The 18,694-nt window shown below is 33.6% G+C and overlaps 1 protein-coding gene across 2 annotated transcripts in view; it reads left to right on the forward strand.

Annotated features, from left to right (window-relative positions):
- PIK3CA (phosphatidylinositol-4,5-bisphosphate 3-kinase catalytic subunit alpha) overlaps positions 1-18,694 on the forward strand; it is a 92,893-nt gene that overhangs the window by 63,357 nt on the left and 10,842 nt on the right. For both annotated transcript variants that reach the window (XM_082458930.1, XM_082458931.1), the window contains 10 exons: positions 1,570-1,815; positions 2,536-2,621; positions 6,544-6,649; positions 7,131-7,283; positions 7,380-7,514; positions 12,764-12,888; positions 13,793-13,874; positions 14,705-14,869; positions 15,087-15,190; positions 16,571-16,742. In XM_082458930.1, coding sequence (XP_082315056.1) covers positions 1,570-1,815; positions 2,536-2,621; positions 6,544-6,649; positions 7,131-7,283; positions 7,380-7,514; positions 12,764-12,888; positions 13,793-13,874; positions 14,705-14,869; positions 15,087-15,190; positions 16,571-16,742 — 1,374 coding nt within the window. The remainder of the gene's footprint in view (positions 1-1,569; positions 1,816-2,535; positions 2,622-6,543; positions 6,650-7,130; positions 7,284-7,379; positions 7,515-12,763; positions 12,889-13,792; positions 13,875-14,704; positions 14,870-15,086; positions 15,191-16,570; positions 16,743-18,694) is intronic.

Genomic DNA, 18,694 nt, shown 5'->3' on the forward strand with positions numbered 1-18,694 from the left:
TTGAACCCGTGCTCCAGCAGTGAAAGCGCCAAGTCCTAACCGCTGGACTGCCAGGGAATTCCCAAAATTAAATAATTAATATTAGTAAATAGCATTAATAAGTTTATTTTTTACACTATATTTAATTTGAGAGACTGATGAATTTGAGACAACTGATGCTATTCTTTTAGATTTTATATAATTAATATTTGGGGACCTGACTACATATATGGGTAAACTGATTAATGTTTTACAGTTGTAACAATAGTTATATCATTATTCAGATACAAACATTTGATTTGGTGACTGTTTAATTGTGCCATGAGGTAAGATATAATAATGTTTCAGGTATTCTACATGCAAAAAATGCATCGTGTGCTTTTCTGGATAGGTCCAGTTCTATAGTGGGAATACTTTTATAGCCAATAGGAATTTTAAATAACATGGAACTTGCCCAAAAGACTTTTCATGTGCCTTACTTTTTTAAAAAAGTGTTTGTTGTATTCATTTGAATAGGCAGTGTAAGCAATAAGGTAAATGTGTTCTTTGTCAAAAAAAAAAAAAAAGTTCGCAGTTATACTAATCCCCAAATATGGGGTATTTAATGATTTTTATCCCCCCCCAAGCAGTGGCACTAGAAGGAATTAAAATAAACATTTCAAAAAATCCATGATCTATAGTTAATTAAGGTATACTATAAATACTTCCCTACTCTCTATTTCTATTCATTAAATAAATACCTATAAGAAGCAACTGTATTTGTACCAAGCATATGTCAAGTACTGATTTACAATACCAAGCAAGACATGGTTCTGGCTTTTAGGTTGCTTACAGTATAGTAGGGCTTATGGGTAAGAAAATAGGTTTTTGTAATATGTGTACAGTTGCTTAAAAATCTCTATCCTAACTACCATTTCAGAGTTCAAACCAATGCATTTTAATATTTTTTAAAACATATTCCATAATTTTATTAGTCTCCTCTCTTTGTGGCTTTTGGGTGTTTTTGTTCTGTTTTTTTTTTAACAAAACAAATATTTCTCAAGAAATGTTGGGACAGAAGAACAAGTGGGCAGCAACTCTTGGATTTGACATCAGTATGACTTAATAGATTGAATGGCAGAGGCTTTCTAAATGATGTTGCTTTTCCTTTAACAAGCACCTGCGTTATGTTTTCACTTGGCTAGAAAACATCTACCTCAGCTTATAGTCCTTTTCTGTAATTCTAATATCTAGTGTTTTCATAATGAGTATCTTCTTATCCTTATTTTTAATTCCATTTTTCTTTTCTTTCGTTTTCCTTCCAGTTAAAAGTAGAGCTACAGTCTAAAAAGCTGACCTTTGTTTTTCTTTTATACAATTTATATTTCAAGATGTGTTTGGTTTTTATCTGTGCTATAGCCTAACTCCCAAATGTTAGTTTTTTAAATGTTATAAATATAGCAACTGCTAAGAAATGTGTCTATAATGTTTGATTTTTTAATTACTTTTGCAGATTAGTATGTAAATTCTCATAGTGCTCTTATATGTTGCCTTTAAAATGAAAAACCTTACAAGAAATGGCTTCTCTCCTCCCACCTTAATCTCTTACAGTATATAAGAAGCTGTATAATGCTTGGGAGGATGCCCAATTTGATGCTAATGGCTAAAGAAAGCCTCTACTCTCAACTGCCAATGGACTGTTTTACAATGCCATCTTATTCCAGACGCATCTCCACAGCTACACCATATATGAATGGAGAAACATCTACAAAATCCCTTTGGGTTATAAATAGTGCACTTAGAATAAAAATTCTTTGTGCAACCTATGTAAATGTAAATATTCGAGACATTGACAAGGTAAGGTCAAGTGTTGATGTTTATTATTGTATATAAATTATTTTATATAAATCTTTTTTATTGAAGTGTATAATGATCTGTTGGCCTGCAGTATGTTTTCAGTTGGCTAGAAAACATCTACCTCAGCTTACAGTCATTTTCTGTAATTCTAATATCCCTAGTTCTAATAATTCTAATACCCATAATTCCAAGCTCTTAAAACCAAACTTTTACAGAATTCATTTGGCAGGAAAACCTGACCTAACCTGAAGCGAGGTTTTTTACAGTCTTTATTTATCCCATTTAGTGTAAATATCCATATGTTTTGTTGCAGAAATATTAATTTCTTTATGGAGTGCTGCTTTAACTGCTAAGAGTACTAAGTAATATTTAGTATATGTACCAATTTATCTTTCTAAAATATGAAAAACTCTGAATTACATACCTGGCCTAAAGGGATTGTGGGCCTATCTTGATTTTTAATAGTGTAATGTCTACCTGAAGGCAGCAGTACATTTTGGTGAAGAATCTGCATCAATATTAATTTACTACACATGTGAAGAAAAAGAGACCAGAAAAGCTACATCTGAACAGAAACTTTAATTGATTCTGTCATTCATATCAGTTACATTGTTTTGATAATGTTTAATATTGGTCTGGTCTAGTATGTATGTGTGCATGTGTGTGTGTATATATATATATATATGTATGTGTATACACATAACTTTTTATTTTCCTTAGATCTATGTTCGAACAGGTATCTACCATGGAGGAGAACCCTTATGTGATAATGTGAACACTCAAAGAGTACCTTGTTCCAATCCCAGGTAAGGAAGTATATATGAGTTTATATTTCCAAAAGTCATATTAGTGTTTAGCAGTATAATAAATAAAAGTAGTATAGTTTACATCATTAGTTTGATACAAGTCATATATAATTACCAGACATTTACATATAGAACATGAGGACATTCCGTCTAATGAGTATCAGTCACAGGATCACTTTATTGATTCTCCCTAAAATGTTATCGGAAGGGTTTTTCTGATCCTCTCTTCTCATTGTGTCAAGGAGAGAACAGAATGTGGTTATAGTTTTGTGCTGATGATTCCTTACATTAGATCCATAAACCTAGCATTTTATTCCTTTTTTATCTCCATTTGCATTTCCATTAATAAGTGAGAGTTGGCAAACAACTTTAGAGCTGGACTACTCTGAGTCAGTTTCCTTTACAGTACTCCCAAGAATACATATTTATGACATTCAAATAAAGAATCTTGGGGAACAAACCAGTTTCTTAATGGGAGGGGGTGTTATTGGGAACATTTTTAAATGATTACTGCCTAGATAAAATGAAAAAATAAAAGGTAGTGTAATTCAACAGCTTGACATCCTGCCCTTTCTTTGCTTCTCTGTATAGAATCATTTGGGGATAAGAGTTTATTCTTGAAATTAATAGTAATATTTTAAGAGAACTCAAATTGGAATTAAATGTTAAAGATGGACTTTTTAGACTAGCAATAGAGCTAACTAGTGGATCTTCCAGAAGTAAATTTCATAATCAATTCAGACTGAGTTCTAGGAGAGTCAAGAAAAAGTTCTGGTGTTGTAATTAGATTGATAGAGGTGAGAGAGCCTATGTAAAGTTCAAAGAGATGGTAGCCTTCTCTACCAGGAGGAAGGGAAATAGTTCCCCACCCTGTCTGAACCATCATAGGTCAGAAAGTATCAATACATCGTTCTGGTTAGAAGTTATGCTGTGGCAACAGACCACACCAGAATCTTCTAAATTTTTTGTTAGAACAACAAATGTTTATTTCCCACTCACACAGCATATCTGTCACAGGTTAGGTGGGTGGTTGTGCAAGGAGCAGAAAAACAATATTTGAGGAAATAATAGCCAGAATTTTCCAAATTTGGTGAAAACTATAAAACCAACAATCTAAGGAGTTCAACAATCCCCAAGCAAAGGCCCCAAAATAATGTTGGATAGATTTATCCTAGTTCTTTCAAGTACCAAGAATAAACAGGCTTTGGAAAAGTAAAAGGTAAATTTATTTAATAATATAAGATTAAAATGTCAAAATTTTAATATCTTAAAGTAGCTATTCATAAAGGACTTATATTTTATTGTCTTTCCTTTAAGAATATCTGTAAGGTAAAATCCCTGTGGTAGTAGTGTAAAGATTTAAGTAAATTTTAAAACTTTTCTGCATTTACAAAAAAAATCAGAGGTAAAAGTGTATGAAGTTATTAGAAAGATAGAATCTTAAAAATTCTTACTGAGATTAAGTGATTGTTCTAAATCTGTTCTTTCTATATGCTAAATAAATTAGATACTTTATGATTTCCTTATAAATGTTACCAGTTATTTCCCAATGTCAAAATCAATTTGGAATATATATATAAAACCATTGCCAAAATAAAGAACTTAATTGGGTATGGGTGGGTGTGTGTGTGAAAGGAACATGCTTTATTCGGTTAGCATAATACTGAACTACATTAATAAGACACAGTTCTCTTAGAAAGTGTGTAGAAAATTTCTCACTAATTATGAGCACTTCTAAAAATTTCAGAGTAGTAAACAGTACTAGGTACATTTGAGATACAGCTTCTAATTTTTCTTGAATTACTGTGGACTTATCAAATCTCACAGTATTTCTTTTCCCTGCATTTGTTGTCTCCTTTCCCTTTCGATTTCCTTCTAGCTAAGTTCCCCCATTTTAAATGTAAGTCTTCTCTGTATAAAAGGACAATATATTTCTTTTTATCTTTGCCCACACTCAAGCAAAGATACTAGAATAAATAGAACTTATTTTACTGATGGTTTTATACCTTAGTCTGACTAATTAAAAGTAGAATTCTTATACTGTTTTGCTAATTAAGTCTTGCTTTATTTATAATCAGAAAACAGAACAGAATTATAAAGAAGCCATTTGAAAAGTTTTCAAAGTTAATATCTAGCACTTGAGCTTTTAACATGGACCAGTTACTGTTCTAAGTGCTTTACTTATGTTATCTCATTTAATCTTCAAAACAACTTTCTGAGAGTAGGTACTATTATTAGTCCCATTTCACAGATGAAAAAACAGACAAAGCGAGGGTTACACATATAGTAAAATAGTAGAAACAAGATTTTACTCCAGGTAGTCTGACTTCTGAGTCCAAACTTTTAGCCATTACTATAATGTTTTTTAATTAAAAAAAAAAAACTACTACTTATTATACTTGGCTCTTTACAAGTATGTTTACCAAATATAGACATAATTTCGCATGTAACATCCAATAAATTGAAGGGAATTTATCATAAAAATTTGATAATTTTTGTCATCACTTGTTGTAGTAGCTTCTTATGCTTTCCTTATTATGAATGTCAAGTTTTATTACCTCTTGTGAAGTAGTTAGTTACTCTAAAATTTACGTACTTTCTCCTTACATATCCTTTATTTTATTTACATACTGACTTATTTAAATTAATAGGCCCTTCTGAATGAAACTACATCATATATAAAAGTAATTAAATATAATTTTAATCATAATAGGAAATCTAATTTTATCTTATTTAGTTTCCCTTTTCTCTTTGCCTCTTCTGTAAGCTAATTTGTTTTTTATTTTTACTGAAATATAGCACAAATGCATGAATTATAATTGCACAGTTCAGTGAATTATCACAAGGTGAATACCTATATAGCCACTGTGCTGGTCAAGAATTAGAACATTTACCAGCATTCCAAAAACCCCTCCTCACACTCCTTCCCAATCCATTAATCTTCTCTCCTCCCCAAAGATAACTACTATCTTGATTTCTAACACTATTGGTTAGTTCTGGTTGTTCCTGAATTTTATATAAATGGACTGAAGGAGTAGATATTCTTTTGTGTCTAGCTTCTTACACTCAATATTATGTTTGTAAGATTTCATCCATATTGTAAATAACTGGTGTTCATTTCTGTTGATATATAGTATGCCATTATATGAATATACTACCATTTATTCTACTGTTGGTCATTTGAATTTTTTGAAGTTTGGGGATACTGTAAATAATTCTATTAACATTCTGTGCAAAAATGCATACATTTCTGTGGTTTTATACCTAGAGGTGGAGCTGAGTCATGGTTCAGTTTTAATAGATTATGCTTTCCAAATTGGTTGTACAAACTACACCTCCCCTAGCATGTATGAGATTTCCTGTTACTGTACCTCCTTACCACCCCTTAGTATCATCAGTCTTTATAGTTTTAGCCATTCTCTTTTATAGTGATATCTTTTATTTTGCATTTTTTGAATGACATGATATTGACTACTTTCTTTTTTTTAAGATTTATTTATTTATTTTTGGCTGCGTCAGGTCTTAGTTGTAGCGCTCAGGCTTCTCTCTAGTTGTGTCGTGAGGGTTTTCTCTTCTCTAGTTGTGGCGCGCAGGCTCCAGGGCACGCAAGCTCAGTAGTTGTGGCGGCGGGCTTAGTTGCCCTGCGGCATGTGGGATCTTAGTTCCCTGACCAGGTTCGGACCCACGTCCCCTGCATTGTAAGGCAGATTCTTTACCACTGGACTACCAGGGAGGTCCTGATATTGGCTACTTTTTCATGTGTATTAGCCATTTAAATATGACCTTGTGAACTCTTTGTTCCAGTCAGTCTCTGGCTTGGTTTTCATTTGATTTATCTTTTTCTTGATGATTTATGGGAGTCATTTATATACTCTAGATAAAGTCTTTTTTGGTAAATTATATTTTTCTTAACTTTTCATAGGTGGAATGAATGGCTGAATTACGATATATACATTCCTGATCTTCCTCGTGCTGCTCGACTTTGCCTTTCTATTTGTTCTGTTAAAGGCCGAAAGGGTGCTAAAGAGGTAAAGTATTTCAAAAGGAACAATCATTTACCTCTAAAAACTCCTAATTATACTGCTGATTGAATTTTTTCAAGAAATGGATATTATTTTTTCTTTGTTTAATAACTTAATAAACATTTTAAAATAATATATTTATTTAGAGAAGAATAGCTTGGTAGAGCTTCCAGAATTTATTTTATGATGAATATGTCCTGAGTTCATACTGATAAAATTTTTAAACTTGCAGAATGACTACATACAAATGTCTGTCTTGCTTGCTTTGGTTCATATTTCCTATTTATAATTTAAAAATACATGTAATTTCAAATGGGAAAAAGGAAAGAAACTATTTATACTTTGAAAAAATTAATGTGACTTGTTATAGATACCATGAAAAAGACAGTTGTTGATTTCTCCTTTCTGGGAAAGAAAAGTATCAGTATTTTGAAATGCGTTTTATAATTTAATCTACAGAGTAGTGAACATTTTTCTGTTTTTTAAGGAACACTGTCCATTGGCCTGGGGAAATATAAACTTGTTTGATTACACAGATACTCTAGTATCTGGAAAAATGGCTTTGAATCTTTGGCCAGTACCTCATGGACTAGAAGATTTGCTGAACCCTATTGGTGTTACTGGATCAAATCCAAATAAAGTAAGCTTTTTATTATCATAAATTAGATTTTTTTTCTTTTGTGTATGTGTAACAGTCAAGTGTAATATGTATAATAACTTTTATTCCATCTCTTAGGAAACTCCATGTTTAGAGTTGGAGTTTGACTGGTTCAGCAGTGTGGTAAAGTTTCCAGATATGTCAGTGATTGAAGAGCATGCCAATTGGTCTGTATCCCGAGAAGCAGGATTTAGTTATTCCCATGCAGGACTGGTAAGGCAAATCACTGAGTCTTCCTTAAGTATCAGTCATAATCAGTGCCTTTGGCTACATACTGTTACTCTTTGTATAGAAAAGGTTTCATGTGTTTTAGTCACACTGGCATAGATAACTTCAGGCTCTAGAACAGTATTGCAATATAATAAAATTCTGTATGCTAATATTTTTACTGCATCTCTGCCTCTTCTTAGTTTAGCCTGCCTCATTTAACAAATATTTATTGAATACTGACTATATGTATATATTTATTATACAATAGGTACCAGGTAATAAAGTTGTGACCTAAAGAGACCTCCACTGATTTACAGTCTAATGGTGAAAATAGGCCTGAAACTGGTAAAAGCAGAAATATAAGATCATAAATCATGGTGAGTGCCATGAAGGAAACAATAGTGTGTCAAGAATGACTAACATAGGGTTTTGGGGAGAAAGGCTAATGTATTTTGGGTTCAGGAAAGACCTCTCTGGGATAATAACCTTGAACTTGAAACCAAGATATAAGTATGTTGTTAGTTGAGCAAGGAAGCAGAGGAAATAGCATACCAGTATAGTCCAGAGATGCTAGAAAAGAATATATATAAAATGGAGTTTAAATATTGATCTATTTGTCTGATCTTGGCTGTAACTTTTGAACCACAGTATAACTGCGTTCAAAGATCATAAACTCTCCTCGGTGCTTTGTGTCCACCTAGAGGGGTGGGATAGGGAGGGTGGGAGGGAGACACAAGAGGGAGGAGATATGGGGATATATGTTTATGTATAGCTGATTCACTTTGTTATACAGCAGAAACTAACACACCATTGTAAAGCAATGCTACTCCAATAAAGATGTTAAAAAAATAAATAAGATCATAAACTCTCCCTTATTTCTCAAGGGCAAAAGTGTCAGTACTGAGAGAAGAGGGTAATTTTGTTCTTTGCTGTCTCTTTCCCCAGTTTTCTAATTTATCACCATTTTCTTTGGCCTAATTGAAGGTTATAGATAGACCATTCAATGAATGTGGTTCCTGAGATAAGCCTACCCCCAGTAACAGTAATATTAGCACCCTGGGGTAGCCTGGAATCCTATGCTTAGGAACTTTATTAGTTTAACTTTATTAGTTGTATTCTCAGTAAGGAGTTTACCAATCCCTTTTGTAAACAGAATAATAATAATAGTAATAATAATCTTCCTACCTGTTTACTTGCAGAACTATGTAGAAGATATTTTGTTAAGTAGAAATTAATTTAAAATCATTACTGAATTCTGTCATTTACTGAAGGTACAATTAGCTTTTTTGACATTAAAAAGGGATTCTCTTTCTTGAAAAACCCTACTCTGTAAGTTTAGTTCTTTGAATATACCTAACATTTATTAAGTGCTTACCATATACCAAATGCCATACCAATTACTTTTCATGTATTACCTCATTTAATCTTAAAAGCAGTCTCTATGAGGGTAGGTGCTATTATAATTCGTATTTTACCAGTAAGGAAAAGGCTTAAGGAGTTGAAATAAGTTATCCAGTGTCACTGTTTAATTAGTATGAAGTCTTTTACTCTTAACCATTCTAACTAGACAGGAATTCCTTACTTTTGAAATTGGGGGTAAAATACTGATGAGCATTTCCATAAAATGTCCATAACCCTATCCAATTAGTTACACCTTTAAACTAACTGAATTACAAGAGTCAAGTCACATACTTGGAAACTCATTTATTTCCTATTTTATTCATAAATTCAGCCATTGAACTCAGTTTGCCATCAAACATCCAACATCATTGGCTTGTTGGAGCAAATTTTAGCTTTTGAGTTTCCTTTTTGAGCAGTTCTAACTCTGTAAGGATTGATATTTTATGACTTTTTCTTCCTTAGAAGAATTTTTTTTATTTCAAAAAGAAAAAAACTTTTTTTTTTTTTTAATAACAAGTGTTGGTGAGGATGTGGAGAAATTGGAACCCTTATCCTTTTTTTTTTTTTTAATTTTATTTATATTTAGGCTGCGTTGGGTCTTTGTTGCTGCGTGCTGGCTTTCTCTAGTTGCGGTGAGCGGGGGCTACTCTTCGTTGTGGTGCGTGGGCTTCTCATTGCGGTGGCTTCTCTTGTGGAGCACGGGCTCTAGGCATGTGGGCTTCAGTAGATGTGGTGCGCGGGCTCAGTAGTTTGGGCACACGGGCTTAGTTGCTCCGCAGCATGTGGGATCTTCCCGGACCAGGGCTCGAACCCGTGTCCCCTGCATTGGCAGGCAGATTCATAGCCACTGCACCGCCAGGGAAGTCCCTGTTTATTTTTATAATAGAATAAAACTGACTCTATCTTTCAATTACCTTTGGATCTATTGAAAACTTTTATAACTCTTAGAAATAATAATAGGATCTTAGTTTTCCTGTATCTTAAAACATTTTACTATTTCATCATTATTCATGAATTAATTCCAACTATGCTAAAAAAAAAAAAAGACTAAAATAATATAAAAATATAAAAGGATAAAATAGCCTAGAAGGATGATACAGTAGTGAGATAAATCATCACTATTACATCATCCTTCAGTCTTCTCATTGCATAGCCCAGTGTTTTGCATCATATTTCCAGATGTATAAAGGAAGTCTGCAAACACCATCTTTGTAGTGTTTTGTTGTTGTTATTTTTTAGGCTTTAATTGAACACTGTTAATAATTCAGAATTTTTCCCTTTCCACTGATAATGCCAAAGAGAAGAAAATTGACAGAGGAAAATATTTCACAATTATTAGCAAATCAGAGTATGAATACAAAGAGACAGATAATAGCACTTTAAAGCAAAGTTTCTCAGCCTCGACATTGCTGACATTTTGGGCCAAAAACTCCTTTGTTGTAGGGGCTGTTGTGTGCATTACAGGATGTTTAGCAGTGTCCCTGGCCTCCACCCTCTAGGTGCCAGCACCACCACTGCCACAAGCTGTGACGATCAAAAATGTGTCCAAACAGTATCAAAGGTTCCTCTTAGAAGGGGCAGAAGCACCCCAGTTGAGAACCACTATTCCAGGCTTGAATGATGATGTTAAAATTGATCATGTAAGTGAAATATCAGATGACAATATCCTAGATGAATTTTTCTCAAACTCAGGAAACGATGAGTGAACAGTGTATCTCCAAGGACAAAAAATGACTAACATCAGTTAGTCATTCTGCAGGAATGACTTTATCACACAGTATTTCTTAACAAGAACCCAGCCCACACCTCATCTTTTGCAGTATTCTTTCCATCTTTTATGATGTTGTGCATCAGAATTTACTTAGTAAGTAGATAAATGCTGCAGGCAGTTATGTATAAAAATGACTGGAAGGAAAAAGGTGATGTAGAAATTTTTTAAATCCTTGGATTGATTATTCTGATTGATATCTGTAAGTATAAAAAATAGAAATGTTTTGCAGTTCTGAAGCAAAGAAGATGGCTGTCCTTTCTTCAACAAAATTATGGGTTATCAGAGTTTTCAAAAGTATTTTGACAATGCAAGTGTGAGAAGAAAAACCAGAAGTAATGATAAACTAGAACTTACTAGATATGTATTTGAAATCTGGAATCAGTATTCACAAGATGGATATATTCAGGCTCACACATGACAGCTGATGAGCAAGTTTGTTGCATTCAACATATGTTGCCCATTTTGGATTATAAATTTGGTTTTACTGTGTTTATATTCTTATTAAGATGTCTAATAAAATTGTTTTTCACCATCACTTTATTCTTTAAATTATTTTGTATTAAAAATATAAACAAAAATCAGTAAGTAAAAGAACTCAGAGTCCATTGGAACCCAGATGATAAGTTTTAATGACTACTTTTTCTGATGAGTTGAGGGTTAAGTATTCTCTTACCTGGACTATTGCAGTAGCCTCCTAACTGGTCTCCTGCTTTCCCCAAAGCAACCAGAATAATACTTATAAAAGATAAATCAAGTAATAGTATTCATCCTTTAAACAGCTTTCGCTAAAAGTAAAATCCAGACGTTTTACCCTGACCTGCAAATTTTACATGATCTGAACATGACCTCCTGTCACTCCTCTCCCTCATCTACTGGACTTCAGATGCCCTGGTCTTCTTCCTGTTCCTCCTTCACACCAAACTCATTCTTTCCTTGGGGCACTTTCACTGTTTCCTTCATCTGCAGTAGTCTTTCCCTGGTCTTAGTGTGGATGGTTCTTTCTTGTCATTTGGATCACAAATTAATATTACCTTCTCAAAGGCCATTCCTGAACACCCAGTCTAAAGTAGCCACTCAGTCCTTCTCTGTCACAGCACCCAGAGTATCTTATCTATATCTACTCCAGTATTTTTATTTGTTCATTTAATTTCCCACTGTAATAGAGGCTCTGTTAATACAGGGTGTTTTACTATTTTCTGAGCCCAACAGTAAGAACAGGACAAGGTACACAGTACATGTATTAATAAAGATTTGTTGAGTGAATATATGCCAGTAATATTTCTTTATGCTGTTGGATAAATTAACAATATTTAAATGTATAAAAACCAAGTAGCATGGATGTCTGCTTTCATTTTTAGCCAATAGGAATATGTGTAATTCATCCTAAGGGGAGTGTGTTTTGCATGATACATTAATATGCGTTCATAATTATTCACTATGTGGTTAATATATTTGTATTTAAAGGGAATAAATATATTACTTGTAATCTTGGAATTACACCAAAAGTTATGATATTTTCTTTTTAGTTTCCAAACATTCACTGTGCAGTGTTTTAATGTGGATGAGTTTTTTTTCTCCTTTTTTCCCTTATTTTTACTTTTAAAATTAGAAAGCCTTGCAAGTGATTATAAGGATATTTTCAGGGAAGGATTATGAAAGAATTTATATTTTTATTTTATTATTTTACTTTTTAATTTTCTCTCTTATTCCAGAAACATTAGCAGATTAGTTAATAGGATACTAGGAAGGGTCCTCATCAGGAAGAGAAGTAAATTGTTCACTACCACCCCCTAGTATCCAAATCTAGCCTTATCCCTGACTAATTTTGGCACTTAACTGTTCTTTGGTTGGTGGTAATGTTAACCAAGTAAATTATTGGATTTGTTCCACAAATAACTGTCTTAAGTGTGTTCTCCCCATCCCTGAAAATAAAGTCTTGCAATGAGAATAAACTGTTTTTTAACAGTTAATAAGCAATGTAAAGTTTATTGAAAATTAATTTTCTTTTTTTGCAGATCAGTCATGAATCGGGGGGGGGTATGGCAAAGAAAATTATATAAGATATTACTTTATTTTACAGAGTAACAGACTAGCTAGAGATAATGAATTAAGAGAAAATGATAAAGAACAGCTCCGAGCAATTTGTACACGAGATCCTCTATCTGAAATCACTGAGCAAGAGAAAGATTTTCTGTGGAGCCACAGGTAAGTGTTAAGATAGAGAGTCTCTGTTCCTTCCATTTCAGAAGAAAGAACTGACTTTGGCTGATCTTGCCATGCTTCTGCCATTACCTATTAGAGTAAATAAAGCGTAATTTACATGATTTTAAATTACAAACATTATCCTTTTTTGAACTGTGGGTATAGATCAGTATTTCTAGAAAATCATGCTGCATTGGTAATAACCTTGCAGATTGAAGGCTTTTTTAAAATTCTGAATCCTTGACATGACATTTTTTAGGATTTGGTTTTTTGGTTTGTTTTCAAATAAAATTTAAGATCCAAAAACAAAAAACAAAACCTTAGTTTTAGATCAGTTTAGCTGTGATTTAATTGGTCTAGATATTTTCATTTTTAGGAGTTCCTTCCATTTTTCATTTTTTCTTACACTTCCTTAAAGTAATACTGTAATGCCTTATTTTCACTTCTGAAGAAATTATCCTGCAACTTAGTAAGTGTACCCTGGTTTATTTAAATAAGGCAGTTGCAGTGCATTTCTGCAGCAAGTTCATTTAAACATAAATTTTGTCCAGTGACCACAGTAGAAGTGGTAACTCTTCTCATCGTTCATGCCGAATAAGTAGATGAATAATAGGAGCTATATAAAGAGTGCTATAACATAAATTCATAATTTTTCCTAAGTACCTGTCCTCCATTTGGATTTTCCTTTAGTCTTCCATGCCATTATAACTGTATCTATGTACATATATGTGCAGCTATAGTGTTAAACACAGGTTTGTTTTGATTTTAAAGAAGGCTAGTAATGGTAAGAAGTTTTAAAAGTGTTTGGAACTTCTTAAAGATTGCATAGTCACAAATTTAGACATCTAGGCCTTTTGAATAATATGTAAGAATGTTTTTTTTGTTTTGTTTTGTCTTTTCCACACAGACACTATTGTGTAACTATCCCTGAAATTCTACCCAAATTGCTTCTGTCTGTTAAATGGAATTCTAGAGATGAAGTAGCTCAGGTAAATGCATGTTTGAGATTACTCAATAACTGTTGCACAAATTTAGTATGTCATTCAAATTGTTTTTTCTCAGAAAGTCTGCATAAGTATAAGAAATGAAATAGACTATGTTTTAAATTAATTAATAATGATAATACAGATGGTCCTCGACTTACCATGGTTCAGCTTAAGATATTATTACTTTACAATGGTGAGAAGGTGAGATGCATTAGGTAGAAACTATACTTCACATTTCGAATTTTGATCTTTTCTCAGGCTAGCAATATGTGGTAAAATAGTCTCTCCTGATACTGGGCAGCAGTAGCGAGCCACAGCTCCCAGTCAGCCGGATGATCGTGAGGGTAAACAAACAGTATCCTTACAGCTATTCTGTACCCATACAGCCATTCTCCTTTTCACTTTCAGTACAGTGTTCAACAAATTGCATGAGATATTCAACACTTTATTATAAAATAGGCTTTGTGTTAAATGATTTTGCCCAGCTGTGGGCTAAAGTAAGTGTTCTGAGTATGTTCAAGGTAGTCTAGGCTAAGCTATGATGTTCAGTAGATTATGTGTATTAAGTGCATTTTTGACTTGAGATATTTTCAACTTATGATAGGCTTATCAAGACATAAGCCCATTGTAAGTCGAGGAAGATCTGTATAGTAGAGAAAAATACTGTTTACATAACTTCCACTGATTAATTAGAACTAAACATTTTAAGCACTGAATTCATAAGGGGGCTTTTGTCTAATTTTGAAATAAGAAATTAAGATAATGTCTTAAGAGGGTTCATTCACAACTATCTTTGGTTTTTAAATATGATCTATTATCTCCCTCATACACAGATGTACTGCTTGGTAAAAGACTGGCCTCCAATCAAACCTGAACAGGCTATGGAGCTTCTGGACTGCAATTACCCAGATCCTATGGTTCGAGGTTTTGCTGTTCGATGCTTAGAAAAATATTTAACAGATGACAAACTTTCTCAGTACCTAATTCAGCTAGTACAGGTAAAATAGAAAAATAATGTTTTATTCTAAATCCATGCACCTTCCAACACCTACTGTACTAGCTGGTTTTATGCATTTTTAAAAGTCAGTTTTATTACCAGTAGTATCTATTTTCTTCCTAAAAAATTTTTCTTTAAATCCAACCATGCAGAAACTGACCTTGATTGATGTAGAGTTGTTTTTATTTTTGTTTGTTTGTTTGTTTTTAATCACATAGGTCCTAAAATATGAACAGTATTTGGATAACCTACTTGTGAGGTTTTTACTCAAAAAAGCATTGACTAATCAAAGGATTGGGCACTTTTTCTTTTGGCATTTAAAGTAAGTCAAATTATTTTCCCATTTAATTCTTTATATATATATTACTTGTATTCTCAGTTGATGTATAAATATGTATTACTTATATACTGTTGTTTTTGTTTGTCTAGAAGAGTTTTCCATACTGAAAGTATATTGTACCAGTGATGAACTTCCCTCAGCTTTTTCTCTTTAACATTAAGTAAGCAGTAAAATTAAAACTAAATTTTATACAGGAATGAGAGCTGAAATATTTTTAAAGATTTTGATTCTACTTTAAGCAAAGTAAAATTTGCTAGGTCCAGATTAATGTTGCAATTGATTTCACCGTATGTGTGGATTAAGATATCCCCCCACCCCCAAAAAATCTTGCCTTGGAATTCAGAACAATAATGACAAAACCCCAAGTTTCTTACTAGAAAATAAGCTAATTAAGAATAAAAAATATTTTGCAGAATATGCTATATCTAATACACAAAGTTAGAGATCATAAACCATGCACTTTTTTATAAATTTAGAAACAGATTTGTAATTAACATGATTTTTTAAATGTTAAAATAAATTTAAAATAGAATCTAGAAGCTAGGTTTGAAATAACTTAAATTCAGGGACTTCCCTGGTGGCACAGTGGTTAAGAATCCACCTGCCAATGCAGGGAACACGAGTTCGATCCCTGGTCTGAGAAGATCCCTCATACCATGGAGCAACTAAGCCCGTGTGCCACAACTATTGAGCCTGCGCTCTAGAGCCCGAGAGCCACAACTACTGAGCCCTCGTGCCACAGCTACTGAAACCCACGCATCTAGAGCCCATGCTCTGCAGAAGCCACCGCAATGAGAAGCTTGCCTACTGCAATGAAGAGTAGCCCCCACTCTCCACAGCTAGAGAAAGCCCGTGCACAGCAACAAAGAACCAATGTAGCAAAAAATAAATTTAAGAATAACTTAAATTCAGACACAGTACAGAAAAGGGACATGTATGCCAGAAGAGTCAAATAGTGTTCACTGAGCTCTTCACTCCCTCTCTATTCATTGTATTATTTTTGTGCCTAATTTCCTTTTTTCATGTTTATGTATTTTGTGCTAAGATTAGTAAATGAAAAGTAGTTGAAATAAACCTAAAATCTAGTTTTTTTTAAATTTATATTTCCAGGAACTACCTGAAACTCTTAATTGTTTTGCTTCTAAATGATAGGTTTTAAATGATTTAAAGCCTATCATTCGTTAGTATGATTGTATTAGTTAGTATTAGTTACATGATTATAACATTTTTTGAATTTAGAAAATGGGTTTCTTAAAAAAGGTTATGTGTATACTACTCATTTGAATCTCCCTCTCTCTCTCTCTCTTTCTCTCTCTCTCTCTCTCTCCCTCCCTCCCTCCCTCCCTCCCACTGACCTTTTAGATCTGAGATGCACAATAAAACAGTTAGTCAGAGGTTTGGCCTGCTTTTGGAGTCCTATTGCCGTGCATGTGGGATGTATTTGAAGCACCTGAATAGGCAGGTTGAGGCTATGGAAAAGCTCATTAACTTAACTGACATTCTCAAACAAGAGAAGAAGGATGAAACACAAAAGGTATGTGACTCTTCAGTTTGTTTTTCAGACTCCTTCATTGCAGTGGGGCAGGGTTATTTGAGAGCCCAGTATATATGCAGATCATGGGCCTTAGAATTAGGCAGATTAAGATTTGGATCCAAGCAATGTAATGTTAGACACATTATTTAGTCTCTTGAGATTCATTTTCCTCATCTGTAAAATGGGAATAATAACTTTCCTCATAGGATTGATGTGAGAATTAAATCATACAAGATATGCAAAGCACCTCTCATAGTCCCTAGAACATAGGAGGTGCCCAGCAAATGTTAGTTCCCTCCTCTTTCCCTTCCTTTCTCTTTTATATAGCCCTAAGTCTTTTTAAAAAAAAATTTTTTTTATTGAAGTATAGTTGATTTACAGTATTGTGCTAATCTCTGCTGTATAGCAAAGTGACTCAGTTATATACATATATACATTCTTTTTTTATATTCTTTTCCATTATGGTTTATCACAGGATATTGAATAAAGTTTCCGTGCTATACATTAGGACCTTGTTTAGCTCTAAGTCTTTTTTTTTGGCTGTGTTGGGTCTTCGTTGCTGCGTACGGGCTTTCTCTAGTTGCGGCGAGCAGGGGCTACTCTTCGTTGTGGTGTGTGGGCTTCTCATTGCAGTGGCTTCTCTTGTTGCGGAGCATGGGCTTTAGGCACGCAGGCTCAGTAGTTGTGGCTCGTGAGCTCTAGAGTGCAGGCTCAGTAGTTGTGGCACATGGGCTTAGTTGCACCACGGCATGTGGGATCTTTCCGGACCAGGGCTCGAATCCGTGTCCCTTGCATTGGCAGGCAGATTCTTAACCACTGCACCACCAGGGAAGTCCCGGCCCTAAGTCTTAAAAATGATTTTTCCTTACTCTGTGTCTTTTCTTTTCTTTTAGTAATGACCCTGAAAATGAGTGGAAAGAAATTAGTTTCTGTATTTCTAAGTTTAAAATGGACTCTTAGTCACACAGTAAATATATCACACACTTGAGTCACCTGCAGTCTTGCTTAGTGTACCTGAGGAACATGAAATGTAAAGGTTTTCATGACCTTTTCCTACTCCTTATCCTTTATTCAGTCCAACACACCCTACAGTAAAAAGTGAGATCATTCCTCACCTCTAGTGAAATGAAAAAAGAAAATCCCAGTTTATTAGTGAGTCCCCAAAGGACAGACAATGTAAATTAGTAGTACTGAATACATTTTTTCAACATTTTCATTAATATTGCTTGAAGAAAAAAACAACTTTAAAAGAAAGTTACTGTATTAATCTAAATGTCATACAGTATGTGATTGAGTTGATTTTATTGAAATTGTGGTATGTAAGTTCAAATACAGGTTATTAGAAAATAATGGTATTGTTTCTGCTGCTGGAATTGTGAGCAAGAGGAAATTAGACTGCTTTGAAATAATAAAATTTATTCTATTGTAACTAAGGTAAGAAAAAATAAATTAGATATTAGTTAAATTTGTAAATATAAGCATTTCTTCTAAAGTGAAGTTTTCATATCACAGATTGGCTGTGATACAGTGGATTAAAAAGTGATTAAAAAAGGATGTTTCTTTCCACTTATGTACTAGAACCTTGAGTATAGTATGAGACTTTCCCCAACCATTTCTTTTAGACTCACTAGACCTTTTTTATTGAACAGAGAATATGGTGTTTTCTGAAAAGCTTAAAAGTAACGTTATTAAGCTAACGTGATGTCTCCAAAGTTTTTCCTCTAGAACAAAGGTCAGCAAACTTTTTCTTAAAAAGCTAGATAGTAAATATTTTAGACTTGGTAGGCCATGCAGTTTGTTGTAACTACTCAGCTCTACTATTCTAGTGTGAAAGCACCAATATCTAAGTGAATGGGCATGACTATATTCCAAGGCAATTTGACTTACAAAAACTGGCAACTGACTTACAAACCATAGTTGACCAAGCCCTGCTCTAGAGCCAGAACACTGCC

The sequence above is a fragment of the Balaenoptera physalus genome (assembly GCF_965194825.1).
Source record: "Balaenoptera physalus genome assembly, chromosome: 4".
Lineage (NCBI taxonomy): Eukaryota > Metazoa > Chordata > Mammalia > Artiodactyla > Balaenopteridae > Balaenoptera > Balaenoptera physalus.